The 11,648-nt window shown below is 31.3% G+C and overlaps 2 protein-coding genes across 4 annotated transcripts; both read left to right on the plus strand.

Annotated features, from left to right (window-relative positions):
- Positions 1 to 5,475: 5,475 nt before the first annotated feature.
- On the plus strand, positions 5,476 to 6,465 carry LOC124823617 (uncharacterized). The gene is made up of 4 exons (XM_047295865.2): positions 5,476 to 5,694; positions 5,796 to 5,902; positions 6,022 to 6,148; positions 6,268 to 6,465. Exons 1-4 carry the CDS (start codon positions 5,476 to 5,478, stop codon positions 6,463 to 6,465), a joined length of 651 nt encoding a protein of 216 aa, XP_047151821.2.
- A 694-nt stretch (positions 6,466 to 7,159) lies between these two features.
- MKK3 (mitogen-activated protein kinase kinase 3) lies at positions 7,160 to 10,880 on the plus strand. Of its 3 annotated transcripts, none has more exons than XM_047295866.2 (9): positions 7,160 to 7,522; positions 7,645 to 7,902; positions 8,208 to 8,426; positions 8,511 to 8,648; positions 8,794 to 8,961; positions 9,337 to 9,450; positions 9,741 to 9,848; positions 9,960 to 10,051; positions 10,336 to 10,880. In XM_047295866.2, exons 1-9 carry the CDS (start codon positions 7,421 to 7,423, stop codon positions 10,694 to 10,696), a joined length of 1,560 nt encoding a protein of 519 aa, XP_047151822.1. In that variant the 5' UTR covers positions 7,160 to 7,420; the 3' UTR covers positions 10,697 to 10,880. The 3 variants fall into 3 exon arrangements, with proteins under 3 accessions (XP_047151822.1, XP_087967752.1, XP_087967751.1); XM_088111626.1 differs by having other exon boundaries at positions 7,161 to 7,522; positions 7,664 to 7,902; XM_088111625.1 differs by having other exon boundaries at positions 7,437 to 7,564; positions 7,664 to 7,902.
- The last annotated feature ends 768 nt before the right edge of the window (positions 10,881 to 11,648 follow it).

Consider the following 11,648-nt stretch of genomic DNA (forward strand, 5'->3'; position numbering starts at 1 on the left):
ATTAGTTAATTATTTGATTAATTTAAACACGTTAGTAATTAGGTTTAAAATAGAATTAGGTTGTAATTAAAAGTATGGTTGTTGGAATTTTTACTATCTAATTATTATAACTGTAACAGTTTAACTGATTAAACTTAAATTGATTTAAGTATCAAAGTATTTTAGTAGGTATACCTAATTGATTGAAGAACAAATTATTTGAGCAGGAGGACAACTCAGGAGTAAACGACAAGGAAATTGTGTTAAGTGAACATTCGACCCAATACTTGAAACATTTTGACACCATAGGATCGAACGAAAACTTTTGAAGTCCACATGATAACTATTAGGAATATGGTGAGCCATGTTGCAGTAGAGGAAGCCATTGACAATCACATGGGTTCAATGGAGATGATGCGAAGAATGCAGAGGTAGATAGACGATATGAAGAACAAATCGTGAGACCAGGTGGAAAAGGGAGTTGTATAGGCATCGAAGCCAGAGCAGAATAAAAAAAAAAGATTTGTTGTTTGTTCAATGTGGTCCTCATTTTTTTGTGTGTTCAATTATGTCCTTGTTTTGGTAAATTTTTTTCAATTTAGTCTTTTTGCATGACGTCGTTTAAATTGTTAACGGAAAAGGCTACAAGGTGACACTGTTTGCAGGACATGTGTGTTGTGTTTGCTTATGTGACCCGTCAGTAGGAAATGCTTGGCTAAGAATCTTGGCCAGTAAAGGAAAAGCTCGACTGTGAAGCTTAGCCAGTAGAGGAAAAGCTCGACTGAGTTGACTAGTGGAGGAGAAGTTTGGTTGAAAAACTTCAACCGTGCACATCCTCCCTCCACTTATAAACTTAGATTCTCTTCATTTTACTATGTCACTACCAACGACTGTGTCTCCAACACTGCTAGCAATGTTGACCATTGTTGAGGCTTCACCGGTGCCGCCTATCACCATTTGCCCCAACCTCCTTCAACTTCTGTTCTCACAAAAACTCATGAGATCACTCAATTGTCGTTGCAACAGTGACTCATCTCTTCATCTCTCATTTTTCCCTATTACGATCGCAAATAATCACAAACAATAACAAAAATTAAAATTGAATAAGGAAGAAGGAATAGGTTAAATGAGATAAAAAAATGTGAAACGCTATGGCAGTAACATTGGTAAAAGGCTTCACTATTACAATTATGGATTTGGAAGATTGAAACTCTCACTTAAGAGAAGGAAGAAAGAGAAAGCATTAGACAACATTTGTCATAGTTGTAGTTGCATGGGTTTCAGTAACTCTAACAACGATGAAGTGATGGTGATTCGACGGCAAATGAGCAACGGTTCTTGCTTGATAACAAAATGCGGCAAGGGATCCTAGTGTCAATGGTGGTGTGCTTCACAAAAGAAGATGACAAACTACTAACTTGCTGACTAAGCTTCTTAGCTGAACTTCTCCTTTATTTATTTGGCTTCTTAGTTTATCCTCTTCTTATTTGTCGAGCTTCTCATTCGTAAGCTAAATAATTTTTTATAATTTATTACTAAAAAAAATTTATACCTTTTTATTAAGTATTTTATCTTATCTTTATCCTTTATTAGTTTTTTATTATTTTTTATTTGTATTTTTAGTTTAGTTCATATATTTTTTATTATAAAGATTAAGACCTTATCTTATATGTATATATAAATAATTTTTTACTGCATTCAACATTTGATTAAATTGTACTCTCTTTTTTTTGTCATTATTTTTACATCAATTATATTACTTCAGAATTATTTATCAGTTATAAAACTAGTGCATATCTAACCAATTTAATAGCAACCATGTAAAATAAACGACTTACATTTTTGTGTAAGATATTAAATCCAAATGACAGATTCAAGAGAATCCAAAAAAAAAAAAACTAAAATATAAGGGTGATAACATAACATGTGACACATTTTCGAAAATGAGAAAACAAAAAGAGGCAATTGTTTTTGGAAAACAAAAATAAATATTACGTAGACTCAACATATTTTATATTTATATTATAATTTTGACTCTCCCTATCAATGATGGTGTTTATATATATATATATATATATATATATATATAAAGAAAATATCTTACATAATAGTGTTTTCATGGGTTATCAACTTTTATTTTTATCTTATACTCAGTTTTATTATTTGTTTTTCAATTCATTATTTTCAAAATTTTCTGAATTAAAATTTAACATATAAAGTTATAGTAGTCTAATTTTTATAATAACATAATTTGTTTATAATAAATATATAATATCACTTATATATTTAAAAACACTCGTCTACTGTAAATTCTAATTATGTATGGGTGAAAATTTGCTTACTATGCATTTTAATTATGATATACAAATTTGTTTACTATAAAATTACTGATAAATGTTTATTCAATGCAAATCTCATCATAGAAACATATACTTGTTAAATAGTAATTATTTTAATATTTACTTATAACTATACATAAAAGAAAAGTATGAGATTTCGATATACCCATAATATTCTTTTCCACCTTTGTTATTCTTTTTTCTTTGATTATCTGAAAAAAACCGTTTTCATTAACATGGCCGAAAGGTTCAAAAGATACAAATATTATTCAATTACATAAAGTTTTTTTGGCACCCTTATAAATTTTAGAAAAGTTGTCTTAGAGAGTACCTTTTGTTTTTTTAATTTTGTATTAAGTAATTCTGAAAAAAAAACATTATTCTGTTTTAGATTAAATAATCTAGAATAAATTATAGAAATGTCATGAAAAATTATGGAAATATCATGAAAAAAAAAGATGATTTTAAAATAGGACCTTGACATGTTAATAATTTCTTCGTAACAATTTTTTCACAAGTATCATTATTCTATTAGTTCGTTTAAATTTATTTTTTTAAATTTGAAATAAATTAATCACAAATCATTCTATATATATTGTTAAAAAAATTGTTAAAAAAATATTTTTCTTTATAATATGTATGGAGAATTTATGAGTGACCCACTCCACATTACTATAACAACAGTCTTTTCTTGGTCATTATTAAATTGGAAGCATTAATTAAGGCTTCCGCAACTATATAATGCATTTTTTTATTGTTGAAATAATTAACTATTACTATTGTTATAGTTATTTAATGTGTCGGTGTATGCTTAAATTATTAAAGTAGTTAACCTTTAGAATAAAATAAGATGCATTAATATATTTTTTTAATCTATCATGTATATACTACGTCTCTTGCATTTGATTGTCTATGTTCTCATAATTTGCATGCATATATTCTATTTTTTTTTCATTAACTAGAAAAAATTCAATATCAAATGTTATGATAATAAATTTTATGCACAACAAAATAAAGCATTGACGATGTTCTTATTATTTATTTAATTTTTTTATTATAAATATATACTTTTTAAGTGGAAGAGTGTCAAGTAGAAGAGTAAATGCACAATATATAATGTTTATATTTAATAATATACTTTGATTATATATTTCCGAATATAAAATTTTATATCTCAAAAGTATAATCTAAAATATATTATAAAATTTTATATTTAAGATTACGTAATCCAAAATATACTATAAATTAAAACTTATAGGTATTAAATCATCCAATTTCTTTCGGTGGTAAATTATCTTATTTTAGTATCATAAATTTTTTTTCATCCAACTACTATTAAGTCAATGATTCTATGACAATACCGAATTATGCAATCTCTTGTCCATGGAATCTGCATAATTTACAAAAAAGCGTAAATTTGCAGTTTTGTATCACTTCTAGTCATACTAAATTCAAATCAATACCACATAAATAATTAAAATCACACAAATTATAAATTATACAATATTCATCAGCTCAATTCATCACAAATCATAACTACGATACCATTGAGATAACATCATCAAATCTTATCATATATCTTAAACTTACAACATGAATTACTTAACTTATTATTTTCATGAATTCAAATCATATCAATAGGATTTCAAAATTAACACCAGTCAATTGAACAAAAGAATATATAAAATAGCAAACAAACATTAACTTCTCTTACATGTGAAACAATTCAAACAATTCTAAAAACACCAAATCATCTTCAAGCTCACACGATGCTCTTTCTGCATCTAGGAACAACATAATCAGGATCAGGCTACACTATTAAGATCACTAATCAATAAATAATTTAAAAAAAAACTTGAACACCACACGAAAACTAAAAAAATTCATATGCAAAGAAAAGAACAAACAAAATAAAGTGATTAAAATCCAACTTACTCTAAAGAAGAAATTAATTAAAAATAATTGAAGAGCTCGTTACTAAAATAATTCTAATAATCTCTAATATTCAAAAAGAAAAAGTAAAAGGTGAAGAAAGTTATAAAAAAAAAGTAAAAGAATAATACATAAATGATCTATGAAAAGATTAGATATTTTTAAATAATAAAACTCATTTATAAAATTATATTTAAATATTAGTACTTTAATATTAAAATAATAGAGTTTTGTTATTTGAAACATAGTATTGAATTAAAAATATTATTTTCTAAACTTTTACAATATATATTATAAAAATTATATTTTAGAATATATAATCTGAAATATAATATTTTTTTTATTTCAAATGGTGTACTCTGAAATATTTATGAATTACACAATTAAAATTTAAAGTAAAAAATAAATATGGAGGTAAAAAAAGAAAACATGAAAGTGCAGGAAGCAATTCCGAAATAATAGAATCAAACGGGTTTTGTTTCCAGAACAGTTTTATAGCTGTCCAAAATCAAGACAGAGATTTTGCTTGCTGTCATCCCAATTTGGTGTGAGTGTATATCTTAACACATACACATTTATATATATTGAAAAATTCAAAATGTTTATAAGATCACCTTTTTTTTTTTATAGGTTTAATTCGTATTTTGGTCCCTCTTTTCGTAGGATATGTTCAAATTGGTCCTACTTTTTTTCAAAAGTTCACTAAGATCCCACTTTTCGCAAAAACGGTGCAAGTTAGTCCTTTTTGGTTACGGCGTTAAAAAACTAACGGCACAGCTGCCCAGCTGGCAGAAAACTAATGAGCTGTACATTTTTTGTTGACGTGACACTCTACATGGCAATCTTCAACCTCTGCCCCAACTCTCTTCCTCCCATATGCCCATGGCGTTCCTTCTCATCACCACCTTCTCCTTCTCCTCCTTCTCTTCCTCCTTCTTCCACCCTTTCAATTCCACCTTCCTTTTTTTCCCAATCTCTCTCTGCCTTCTCAATTCTAACCCTAACCTCACCTCTTTCGAAATCTCCAAACTTCAAAAACCGCAAAATATAGTCTGAGAGAACCATCACCCCTGTTCAAACCCATCAATTATTTTCCACTGGGTCACGCTTTCACTCCCAAATTTCCGATTTTTCTATCTGTTTATTTTCTTGGAATCTATCAAATCTTTCACTCACTCATTCACTCTCATTTCTCGATCATCTCTCTTGTTCTGCAACACTAACAATGGCTCTCAGACCCATCGACAACGCTCTCCCAACAACAACACCAGAGAGACCCAAAAAGCAACCCAAGATCGCTGTTGCAACCCAAAAGCAGCAAGATCGTGCTGCTGTCGTCAATGGCGAAAACCAAGTTCCCTTGCCCTCATCAGGGGATACCACTGTTGACTATGTCTCCTCGGACAACCTTAAACCCTTGTCCGATCCCGAAGTTCAGATTCAGGTTTGCGTGTGTTCTTCTTTCCCCCGCTGTGCGATTAAAGATTTGGAATTCAATCTATTCGGATTATTTTATCTGAAACATAAAAATGTTTGGAAATGCAGAGTTTGATTGAAGATTTGAATTCGAAAAATTGGACCAAAGTTTGTGAGTCTCTGAACAATGCTAGGCGATTTGCGGTGTTCCACTCATCCCTTCTATTCCCTATTTTGTAAGGGATATTTTATGCTCTTTTCTTTGTTTAAATTTATATGTTTTTTTTTAAGTTTTGAGCTTTGACTGTTGGGGCAATTGATTTTCGAGGAATTAATGAGATGATGTCGTGGGCAGGGGAAATATTGTGTTGGTGGTGACGAAGACAATGAAGAACCCTCGTAGTGCCCTTTGCAAAACCGCAATTATGGCAGCTGCTGATATTTTCAACGCCTTTGGTGACAATTTTCCACAGGCGAATAAGGCGATAAACAGATAGAAAAATCGGAAATTTGGGAGTGAAAGCGTGACCCAGTGGAAAATAATTGATGGGTTTGAACAGGGGTGATGGTTCTCTCAGACTATATTTTGCGGTTTTTGAAGTTTGGAGATTTCGAAAGAGGTGAGGTTAGGGTTAGAATTGAGAAGGCAGAGAGAGATTGGGAAAAAAAGGAAGGTGGAATTGAAAGGGTGGAAGAAGGAGGAAGAGAAGGAGGAGAAGGAGAAGGTGGTGATGAGAAGGAACGCCATGGGCATATGGGAGGAAGAGAGTTGGGACAGAGGTTGAAGATTGCCATGTAGAGTGCCACGTCAACAAAAAATGTACAGCTCATCAGTTTTCTGCCAGCTGGGCAGCTGTGCCGTTAGTTTTTTAACGCCGTAACCAAAAAGGACTAACTTGCACCGTTTTTGCGAAAAGTGGGATCTTAGTGAACTTTTGAAAAAAAGTAGGACCAATTTGAACATACCCTACGAAAAGAGGGACCAAAATACGAATTAAACCTTTTTTTATAATAGCAACAAATAAAAAAATAACTTTTATCGTAATTATTAATATAAATTTTTCATTAAATTTTATGAAAGTATATTCATAAAAATAATTATAAAATAAATATTTTAATAATTTTATTATCAACAATTTTTTATTCATAAATAATTAAGTAAACTTAAAAAACAATTACAACATGTAAAATATAAAATAATAAAATAAAATATATTGGTAAAGACATAATTGATAACAAAATAATATATTAATACTAAAAACCGCAAATACATAATAATTATAATAGGAGATCTTTTTTTATTAATAGTCATAGATAATTTACAATTATTATGCATGATATTAACTTATTTAATAATTCTCTTAACTAAAAATATCAGGACTTATCTCAATTTTGATTAACTAAAAATATTTATTAATGTTATAAATACTAAATCTTTCACAAGATAAAGAAACAGAATACTATAAATACTGTAATAAAGCACATGCGAGGGAAAGAAATCTAATTAGTATATGCAAGATTTGATTTTTCGTGTGTTAGACTCAAATCCACGGATTCGAGTACCCTGACGTTCCTAACACACCGCTTTGTTACCTTGAATCTCACGAACACATTGTGTTCCTTCCCACCCCAACAACCCACGCAAAAACCTTAAATCGCACGCTGGAACTGAAACCCCTTTTAATTTTTTCGCCTTAGATTAAACCTCAAAAGGGTCGCATTCAATTTAATTTTTCATGTGAATCATCAAAACAATGTCTGGATTGGAGGAATTGAGGAAAAAGCTTGCACCTTTATTCGACGCCGAGAAGGGTTTCTCGTCAAGTTCAACCTTGGATCCCTGTGATTCTTACACAGTAACCCTCTCTCTCACTGCTGTTCAGTTTGTATTGAAATGGGTATCAATGGTTTTGTCTAATTTCGTTCTTTTTTTGGTTATTGTGTTTTTGGGTTTTGGTTGATTGGTTCAATTGAGAAGTTTTCGGATGGTGGAACAGTGAACTTGTTGAGTAGATCATATGGGGTTTACAATATCAACGAACTTGGGTTGCAGAAGTGCACATCATCAAGGTCTTTGGATGAAACTGATCACAGTGAGAAAACGTATAAGTGTGCTTCCCAAGAAATGAGGATATTTGGAGCAATTGGTAGTGGTGCCAGTAGTGTTGTGCAGAGAGCCATGCATATACCGACACATAGGATTCTGGCATTGAAGAAGATCAATATCTTTGAGAAGGTAGGTAGTATTATTCCTGCCATTGATTCTTGTGGTGTTTCACTGCAAAACTCATGTGGGTTACTTGTTTAGAATTTTACACTGATTGTGCTTGAAAATTGAACTCTCTTTACAATTGCTAAAAAAGCATGCATTGTTGTAAGCAATACATCTGTTATCCAGCTGTCTAAATGTGGTATTATATTGATGCAGGGTTGGATAGTACACTCTTGATCTTTGTTTTCAAAACAGTTGACACTTTGTTTTGGCAATAGTTGTTGTTATCAGCTGTTTGCTTAATGTCTGTAATTGTTTGTGCCAATTAGGAGAAAAGGCAGCAGCTCCTTACTGAGATAAGGACATTGTGTGAAGCACCTTGTTATGAGGGTCTTGTAGAATTTCACGGAGCATTTTACACCCCAGATTCCGGGCAGATAAGCATAGCTTTGGAGTATATGGATGGAGGATCACTTGCAGATATCTTGAGAATGCATAGAAGGATACCAGAACCTATTCTATCCTTCATGTTTCAGAAGCTACTACATGTAAGGAAAACAATCTTGTATTTGTGGTTTTTGCTTTCAGAAAACACTAGGATATGTGACTCTTGACCTTTTATCTTTTGGAAGGGTCTAAGCTATCTGCATGGAGTAAGACATCTTGTTCACAGAGACATAAAGCCTGCCAATCTATTAGTAAATTTGAAAGGAGAGCCAAAAATTACTGACTTTGGTATTAGTGCCGGCTTAGAGAATTCAGTGGCAATGGTTAGTATATTCTATCTGTCTCAGTATGTTGTCATGTATTGCTTCCATAAAATTGTTTTCAATGTCAATAATTTCATTGTCTGGTTGTTATTACAACCGTGTTGTGAAGTTCATGTTCATAAAAAGGAAAATTGCTCCTTTGCAGTGTGCTACTTTTGTTGGAACTGTTACATACATGTCACCTGAGAGGATTCGAAATGAAAGCTATTCTTATCCGGCTGATATTTGGAGCCTTGGGCTTGCTCTTTTAGAGTGTGGGACTGGAGAATTCCCATATACAGCTAATGAAGGCCCTGTCAATCTTATGTTGCAGGTGTGTGTGCAATACATACTGAAGTTATTTGTTTTCTTTTGTTTGATTGAACGTAAATGTTTGTCTGAGAAGAATATCTTCGATTGCCATTTTATTTTCATGTCTTTTTCTTATCACTTGTGTAAAAGCTTGTCACCTGAGATAATGACATTAATCACTCAAAAGGAAACAATGTGTATATAATTTAGCTTTGTAATAATGCAATAGATTTGGGACAAATGTGATGATTCATACCATGAGTTGTAAGGCATACAATGTAATCAATGATAAAGAAATATGTCCTAACCCTGTATGAATGGCCATTCCGTTTCAGTAATCTGATTTCATGCATGTATTTCTTCTCGCTGCAATTAATTGTACTTAATTTTGTGACAGATTCTGGATGATCCATCACCATCACCATCAAAAAACAAGTTTTCACCAGAATTCTGCTCCTTTGTTGATGCTTGCCTGCAAAAGGATCCAGACACTAGGCCAACAGCAGAGCAGGTGAGAGAAATGAGATAAACATTAATGTTATTAACCATATTGTCTAGCATTTGTGCTATGCAATTTTGTGGCTGTTGATGCTGAATGTTTTGTAACACTTCACCTAAAACACAAATATGTTGGTGATCATGCATTTTTTTTACTCTATGAAATTTGCATATTTTCCTTGTGCAGAGTAGATTGTTTTCTTGAGAATGTTATACAGCTTACCAAGTCAATCTTATCTTGAGACACTTCATTGGATATATTGTTATGCTTGAAGTTGATGATTCTGTGTTGTCCTAATGCAGCTGCTTTTGCACCCTTTTATCAAAAAGTATGAGAATGACAAGGTAGATTTAGCCGGATTTGTTCGAAGCGTATTCGATCCTACACAAAGAATGAAGGACTTGGCAGACGTAAGTGGCTGCCAATTTCTATCTTTAGATTATTTAAACTGGCATGCTTATGTCAACATTTTAGAGAATTAGAGATGCTGCAATTTTTCACTTTGCATTTTTCCTCTCCAGATGTTGACAATACATTACTACTTGCTATTTGATGGACCTGATGATCTGTGGCAACATACAAGAAACTTATATAGTGAAAGCTCGATTTTCAGGTGTGTACTGTCTTCTATGTTTTATTTGTGCATCAAGAAAATGTTACTTGTAACACTTTACTCTCCTTTTACCATGATTGAAAAAAAAAAAAAAAAAAAACAGAATATTTGCATGAAAGCAACTTGCTGCTGTAAGAGTAGCAGTTTGTATTAACTTACCTATGTTATGCATATGAAAATGATTTAGAATATTAAAAGAAATGGATGATGACATTTTATAAACTTGGTTCCAAGGTTTTTGAAAACCTTAACCACTAACAACATTATACTTGTACTTTTTGTAGTTTCTCTGGAAAACAACATTGTGGTCCAAGTAACATCTTTACATCTCTATCAAGTATTAGAGCCACACTGGTTGGTGAGTGGCCTCCTGAAAAGTTGGTGCATGTTGTTGAGAAGCTTCAATGCCGTGCTCATGGTGAAGATGGAGTGGCAATCAGAGTTTCAGGATCTTTTATAATTGGAAACCAGTTCCTCATATGTGGAGATGGCATTCAAGTAGAGGGGTTGCCAAACTTCAAGGATCTTGGAATTGATATTGCTACCAAAAGAATGGGCACATTTCATGAACAATTCTTAGTGGAACCAACAGGTCTTATAGGATGCTATTCCATTGTGAAACAAGAGCTATACATTAATCAGTAATGTTATATTAAGTTGTGCTGTGTTACTCAGAATTTAACACGCATCACACGAAGTGTCTTGGTTTTCAGAGAATCGTGTTCTCTCACGTGTAAAGTATACAAATTTTCTTGTATCTATGTTCTGAAAAATTGTTGATAGTGATATGAATTCGTTTAAATGGAATGTGTTCTCGTGTTTCCGCTAATGTAGAACTTCCTCTCCACCTTTTTTTAGTTTTAGTAGAATGATTTACTTAGTTATGCGATGTTTCGTGTATAAAATATTTATTATTATGACTGAAAAAACACATTTTTATTTGATAAAATTTTAAACCATTACTTTAGTCTTTATATATAAGGTAATTTTTTTTATTCTAGCATTGTAATTTTTTATGCGGATGTCATTTTAAATCAATGAACGACAGATTTTTGAATACCATATTTTTAATCAAGTATTTAATATTCCTCCAAATTAGATTAACAGACTAATATGTGCTATATAAAATCCCTAAAATAAAATACGGGATGATCTTAATTTTATTGAAGTTTTTCTTAAAATAAAGGTCAAATTCAAATCCTTATTAACTTTTCAATTTTTGAAAACATTCCTTAAATTTCTAGAACTGTCAAAATTATTGAAGTTTCTGGATAATTACCAAATTTTTTCCAATCATATCATTAACAACATACATTAAATGAAATTTTATTAAGAATGAGTGTACACGTTGAGAATAAATGCTCCTCGCTATTCTTAATAACTAGAAACAAGACTGCTTGCCTTGAGTGCGTGCTAGCAGTAAAACCAACATTTTTGAAGATGGAAATGATACCATACATCCATTTTTGAAAATGTAACTAGTAACACACTACCTCAATTATGGAGTTTGTTGTCTAATTCACATCAAAGTAGGTATTTGAGTCAGCATCACTTTTTTGCATTGTATTGGGTAAAACCTATTAGTCAGATTTCATAT

The sequence above is a fragment of the Vigna umbellata genome, chromosome 4, assembly GCF_029865625.1.
Source record: "Vigna umbellata cultivar VRB3 chromosome 4, Vumbellata_1.0, whole genome shotgun sequence".
Classification (NCBI taxonomy): domain Eukaryota; kingdom Viridiplantae; phylum Streptophyta; class Magnoliopsida; order Fabales; family Fabaceae; genus Vigna; species Vigna umbellata.